The sequence below is a fragment of the Clupea harengus genome, chromosome 1, assembly GCF_900700415.2.
Source record: "Clupea harengus chromosome 1, Ch_v2.0.2, whole genome shotgun sequence".
Lineage (NCBI taxonomy): Eukaryota > Metazoa > Chordata > Actinopteri > Clupeiformes > Clupeidae > Clupea > Clupea harengus.
This window is the reverse complement of record NC_045152.1, coordinates 4,013,032-4,020,531: the sequence shown is the minus strand read 5'-3', so window position 1 is coordinate 4,020,531 and position 7,500 is coordinate 4,013,032. Positions and strand designations below refer to the sequence as shown.

Sequence of the window (7,500 nt, the reverse complement as noted above, 5' to 3'; positions counted from 1 at the left end):
TGGGCAAATATGCCTCAGCACCATTCCACCAGAGACTCCACCATATCTGCCCCTCGTCTGGAAATAGGCTGCCCCCCCTACACACACACACACACACACACACACACACACACACACACACACATACAGGAGGGTAACCTCTGAAATGTGATGAGAGGGGAATGAATGGTAGATGGAGTGTATGTGTGTGTGTGTGTGTGTGTGTGTGTGTGTGTGTGTGTGTGTTTGTGTGTGTGTGTGCCTGTGTGTGTGTGTGTGTTAAAACAGATTTCTCATGGCTGTAAAATGGGCCTCCTGTTACGGAACAAATTCTCCCTGGGACCCTTGAGGTCGGCTCAATCCAGTCTTACTGTCTACACACACACACACACACACACACACACACACACACACACACACACACACACACACACACACACACACACACACACACACACACACACACACACACACACCTGCCTACTCTGTCCGTGATACTGGTCTATAATTGATGTCTGTGCTGCAGCTGTGCTCCTGCAGCTCCTCTGCTCCTGTATCTGACCTCAGATCAGAGGTGTCCCTGAGTGCAGAGCTGAGACGCAGCTGGCTGGAAGGAGGCAAGACTCCACATCTGAGTGGAACACAACACATGCGTCTCTGCAGTGGTTATCTAAAAAGTACTGTGTTCTGTCCTGTTCTGTTCTAAAAGTGTTAAAAGTCTCAAAGTGCCGTGTGTGTGTGTGTGTGTGTGTGTGTGTGGCGGTAGCGTGCTAAGGCAACATTATGCTGGTGATGTGTGTGTGTGTGTGTGTGCACACACACACACACACACACACACAAACACAAACACACACACACACACACACACACAAACACAAACACTTACAAAAACAAACACAAATACACTCGGCTAAAAACATACACACTGACATACACAATGTCTTGCCCCTACAAAAAAAAAACACATAAATGTACATACATAAACACACATGCCCAATTCTAGACACACACACACACACACAAACACACTCACACAGAGAACAAGGACACACACAAACACACACTCACACAGAGAACAAGGACACACACAAACACACACTCACACAGAGTACAAGGACACACACACACACACCACACACACACACACACACACACACACACACACTCAGACACACTTCAGTGCGCTCTGAATTACACTCACTCCACAGGGCCCCAGCAGTTAATGCGCTGTCATGTTCATCAGCCATTAACAAGCACCATAACGATCTGCATCGCCCCCGGGCCCCTCACAGGAGCCCACGGAGAGGGGGATGGATGGAGCCAGAAGAGAGGAAGAGAGGAAGAGAGGAAGAGAGGGAGGCCCCCGTCACCGATGGAGAATCTCTCTCTCTTTCTCTCTCTCCCTCTTTCTTTCATTATCTCTCTCTCTCTCTCTCTCTCTCTCTTTCTGTCATTCTCTCTCTCTCTCTCGCTCTCTTTCTGTCATTCTCTCTCTCGCTCTCTTTCTGTCATTCTCTCTCTCTCTCTCTCTCTCTCTCTCTCTCTCTCTCTCTCTTTCTGTCATTCATTCTCTCTCTCTCTCTCTCTCTCTTTCTGTCATTCTCTCCCTCCCTCTCTCTCTTTCTGTCATTCTCTCTCTCTCTCTCCCTCTCTCTCTCTCTCTCTCTTTCTGTCATTCTCTCTCTCTCTCTCTCTCTCTCTCTCTCTCTCTTTCTGTCATTCTCTCTCTCTCTCTCTCTCTCTCTCTCTCTATCTCCCTCTCTCTCTCTCTCTCTCTCTCTCTCTCTCTGTGATGGAGTGATAGGGATTAGTGTAATCCACAGGAGCTGCTGGGCACAGCCACTCTAAAATAATATCACTCTCAGCCCCTAAACCAGACATACAATCACATTTCAGAGCCACCTGTCTGCACTCCCTGCCTCTCTCTCGCTCTCTCTCACTCTTTTTCTCTCCCTCTCTCTCTCTTTCTTTCCCTCTCTCTTCATCTGCCCATCTCTGCTGTCCCTCTGTGTCTGCATCCTCTATCTGTGAGTCTTTGCATCTTCAGTGTTTCCCCTAGGTTTACAGCTTTGGGGGGGGGGGGGGTGCGGCACGGTGTGGCCACCGACACAAACGCTTAAAGGAATCATGGTGTTCATGTGTTTCTTTTAATGACAGCAGTCAATATAACAACTAAACATCGGAACATGTCTTTTTATGACAATTATCCACAAAGTGTGCAGCTTTTGTCGCTGCAGTGGTGTATCTTTCTAGGCTTCTAGAAGAAAAAATTTTTAGATATTTGCGGCCTAAAATTCCTGATTTCGCAGAAGCTTTTTCCAAAAAGTTGCGATGACAGTTTTTATTTTTAGGTTTTTGTTGCAATGAAATTGGCGAAACAAGTGAAAGTTGCGATAAAAAGTTGTGAATTGTCCTCTTTGTAATTATAATTTAGTTATTTGTTGAAAAATAATTGATTAATAAACAAACATTAATTCATCAAGAACAAAACGATTGAGAAATGGTCCTCTTAATAACCTCACCGATATGCCAAACAAAAGATTACCAGGACTACAAAAATGTAGCAAAATAGGCTTTACTTATCCACAACGAAGTGCACATGTTGGCATTACAAAAGGACCAGTGAGACTGAATAAAATGTTATGAATGTCTCAGCCTTCATATGACAAAAAAAAAAAACAGCCTGTGTCACTATGATCTGTCTCGTCATCTGACGTCCTGCCTGTGTTTCTGCCGTTCTCATTGCTTATCAATCTGTTTTGCTATCCTTGTTTATTTATTTTATCCGTATAGGTGTTGATGTTCAATTTCATATATTAATTTCAAGTCGTCCAATTTCAAGTCATCCATTCTTCAACACTAGCTGCTACCTTGTCTTCAAACAGAAAGTAACGTTAAATCTCCATGGCAACAGCTCTTGAGGGTTTGGCAAATAATCGGATTTATTGCTTCCTTCATTATTCACAGCAAAATAAATAATTTTCGTTACATGTCATAGATTTATTACCAGACTCTATGTAAAAAGGGCCACGCACAACTCGCGGAAAATGATAAAAAATGGAAGCCAGATCTATTTCTGAATTTTCGGTGCGGACATTCTGTACGTACGTTCTGTTTCCACGTCTGTTTTAGCCATTCTCACTGGGCCTCATTGTCGACCCTACCGAGGAAAAGATCTCTGCCGGATTCATGAACGCCTGGATATTAGTTTTTTAAAGCTTAAAAGTGTCCGTAGCTGTGAACTGATTCTTAAGCCCAATTATGTCCGCTGGTGGGAGCGTGCTCACCTGTGTGTGCGCGCACGTGTCTGTCTGTGTGTGTGTGTGTTTGTGCGCATCGCGGCGGAACTCTGCCATGCGCGATACAGAGAGCAGAGAATTGTAAACGCGCGACCATGTAGAGACAGAAATGACATGCCGTCGTGTAAATAAGATAAATAACATAAGGCTATTTATTTTGTTTAATAAAAGAACAAGCTATAGACCTGTTCTATAGGAAAGGTAACCTTAAATGACTTCCGTTGTGATCTGGCGCTTTATAGAAAATAAAATTGAACAAAATGAACTTGACCTTCCAGGGGGGGCGGGGGGTGCCGTTGGGGGGGGCGGGGCGCCCCCCTAATATAACGGTAGGGGAAACACTGCCATCTTTCACTCTCTTGTTTTGTTCCTCAGCTTGTTCTTGTGTCGACCTGTCATCCGGTGTCTAACACCCCCCCCCTACACACCTACACACACCTTACACCCCTACACACACCTAACACCCCTGACTCCCTACACACACACCTTTCTGGCGTACCTGACAGAATTTTAGGAGACGCTCCGCCTAAAGTGTGTCTTTCCCTGTCTCTCTGTGTGTTTGTTTGTGTGTGTGTGTGTGTGTGTGAGTGTGTGTCTAACCGTCAAGACCACATCCACTTCTGTATAGACCTTGGTACTGCTATTTCCTCCCGCACATGCATGTGCATCTGTGTGTGTGTGTGTGTATTCGTGTGTGTGCGTGTGTGCGTGTGTGTGTGTGTCTCACCTTTCGGACATAGCTGACGGCGTCCTCCTCGGTGTAGACCTCGGCGCTGACGCCGCCCCTGCGGGTGCGCCCCTTGACCGTAGGGTTGGGGGGTGGGGGGGACACCTCATCGTCATGAGAGTCTGACTGCGAGTTGGACTTCTGGCGAGCCAGGATCTGCTTACACTCCTCCTGCTCTCACACACACACACACACACACACACACACACACACACACACACACACACAGGGGGACAGATACACACACATGTTACAGACATGTTATATGATGTGTGCTACTGTATATGGTGAGTGCATCTGAGGGAACAGGGACATGTATGCTATACATAGCATATATACAATTTTTTTTTTGAATTAACATACAACTGATAGAGATTGAGAGAAAGAGAAGATCAAATAGCCGCCATTTGGGTTTAAGATGTCAACAACAGACATGGTCATGGTAAACATCAAACAGCTGAAATGTATATATATATACTTATGCATGACAGGAGTGAGAGTGGGGTTGGTAAAGGATATCCCAATGGCTGGGCCGTAGGCACGTGCGATGTGTGTGTGTGTGTGTGTGTGTGTGTGTGTGTGTGTGTGTGTGTGTGTGTGTGTGTTAGTGTGTGAGTGTGTGTGTTAGTGTGTGAGTGTGTGTGTGTGTGTTTGTGTGTGTGTGTGTGAGTGTGTGTGTGAGTGTGTGTGTGTGTGTGTGTTTGTGTGTGTTTGTGTGTTTGTGTGTGTGTGTGTGGCCTCATGTGTCTCTGCTCTAAGGTGAGAGGCTAATAGCTGTGCACGTGCCGTTCGGCTGGCAAACACACAAACACACACACACACACACACACACAAACACACACACACACACACAAACACACACACACAAACACACACACACACACAAACACACAAAGCCCTCAGCGCTCAGATCCGCCTGTCTTTCTGCTGACACCAGACTGCTGAATAATTCACCAAAACCTCTATTAACCACACAACAAACAGAAATACGTGTGTGTGTGTGTGTGTGTGTGTGTGTGCTCATGTGCATATGTGTGTGTGTGTGTGTGTGTGTGTGTGTGTGTGTGTGTGTGTGTGTGAGAGAGAGAGAGAGATGTCATCGCAGTCTGGTCAATGGCTCTCTGTTGGAGCAAGCAGACATTGGTATTCCTCTAAGAGAACCTGTCCAACACAATGCTGCTGACATCAGGTTTACACTCCACCATAGTGTAGTGCAAGAAGTGCAAGAACCTAAGTCTGTGGCTCTCTCTCTCTCTCTCACACACACACACACACACACACACACACACACACACACACACACACACACACACTATAACACACAAACAAACACCCATATAAACACACACGCACACACACACACACTATAACACACAAACAAACACTCATATAAACTCACACACACACACACACACACACACTATAACACACAAACAAACACTCATATAAACACACACACACACACACACACTATAACACACAAACAAACACTCATATAAACACACACACACACACACGCACACACACACCACACACACTGATTGCACTATTGCCTCGGCCAAACTTCACCCAATCACGCAGAGGGGAAGGAAGATATCCAATGTCAGCCCACCCTCTCTGATCTATAATATCTCTTTACATTTCTGACTCACACACTCAGACACACACACACACACACACACACACACACACAGAGACACACTCACACACACACACACACACACACTCAGACACACACACACACAGACACACACACACACACAGAGACACTCACACACACACACACACGCACGCACAAACACACTCACACACACACACACACACACACACACACACACACAGACACAGACACAGACACAGACACAGACACAGACACAGACACAAACACACACACACACACACACACAGAGACACTTACACACACACACGCACAGACACACACTCACACACACACTCACACACACACACACACAGATCCAGAAATGCGCATGCACAGAGAGAGACTTACACATTACGCAGAGTCATCCCCTCAGGGACTCGAGCCAGCGAGAGAGAAAGATCTCTCTCACACACTCTCACACACACACCCACACACACACACTGCAGGGGAGAAAAGGTAGCATTCAGCCTTTTAACGTCAGTGTAACAAGAGAGCGGGAGCACACACTTAATATATCAACACAAGGCGAAGACGTACACACACACACACACACGCAAGATCGTGTCTCCTACACACACACACACACACGCGCGCGCAGCATCTGCTGACAGCCCAAGCTAGCCCTGTTTGCTACACTCACACACACACAAACAAACACGGACGACCCTGGTGCTTACCTTCTCTGAGAAAAACACCTCGCCTTAATCTTTTATAATGAGTCATCTTAGGAGCGAGCCACTCAGACAAACCAAAACAGAGACTACATGCTTTACGCATCCATTTCCCAATGCCCAGCAGCTAACCCGAACAAACCATCCACCCGCCCCCCCTCCACCCGCCCCCCGCCCCCCACACCCCCCCCCCACACCTCCTCTACCTCCAGCCCCCCTCCCCAGACAAACCCACACGCACCTCGGTCATGCTGGTGGCGTTGGCACTGTGGCCGGTCCTGCTGTCGGAAGCGGTGGGTGCGTGTGTGTGTGTGTGTGTGTGCGTGCCGGCATGTTGGGGGGCCCAGACGGAGGCCTTGGCGTCCCTGAGGGGCCCGGGGCCCCGGCCGCGGCCGCTGCTCATGCCCCGTCCCGGCACGGGGGCCGCCAGGCTCCGAACGTCAGCGCCATCACCGCGACGTCACCGTCCCTGTCCCTATCCCCGCACGGCGCCGACACACACACACACACACACACACGCGCGCGATTGTTATGCCACGCGGTCTCTGGACGCAGATATAGAGAGAGAGAGAGTACTCGCGAGAGAAACGAGTGTGTGTGTGTGTGTCTGTGTATGGATGGAAGAGAGGCAGAGAGAGAGAGAGTGTGTGTCCGCTGGAGGTGGAAAGCTTAGAGAACAAGCGAGTGAGCAACAGAGAGAGAGAGAGAGAGAGAGAGAGAGAGAGAGAGAGAGAGAGAGAGAGAGAGAGAGGAGCAGATTGCAGGAACCAGGCTCTCCCTTGCTGCCCTGCGCCACTTTGTCTCTCGCTCTCTCTTTCTCTTTCTCTCCCTCCCTCCCTCCCTCTCTTGTTTGCTCACTCTGGCTGGCTCCCTCCCTCCCTCCCTCCCTCTCTCTCTCTCTCTCTCTCTCAATCTGCTTGCGCACACACTCTCACTATCAGTCTCTTTCGTTTCCTTAGTCACCATGACAACAGGCCATCTCACTCTGTACTATGGGTACCAGAAGTAGAAACTGACATTTACAGAAAAATATGCAACATACAAAACAAAAACGCCCACAGACACACACACACACGCACACACACACACACACACACACACACACACACACACACACACACACACACACACACTCATAAGTAATGTGTATGACACAGGCACCAC

At 47.9% G+C, this 7,500-nt stretch overlaps 1 protein-coding gene across 1 annotated transcript in view; it reads right to left on the bottom strand.

The window, feature by feature from the left end:
* The window catches only part of LOC116222544 (cAMP-dependent protein kinase type I-beta regulatory subunit-like), a 23,193-nt gene that overhangs the window by 2,811 nt on the left and 12,882 nt on the right, over positions 1–7,500 (bottom strand). The window contains exon 3 of the mRNA XM_031577014.2: positions 4,006–4,176. Coding sequence (XP_031432874.1) covers positions 4,006–4,176 — 171 coding nt within the window. The remainder of the gene's footprint in view (positions 1–4,005; positions 4,177–7,500) is intronic.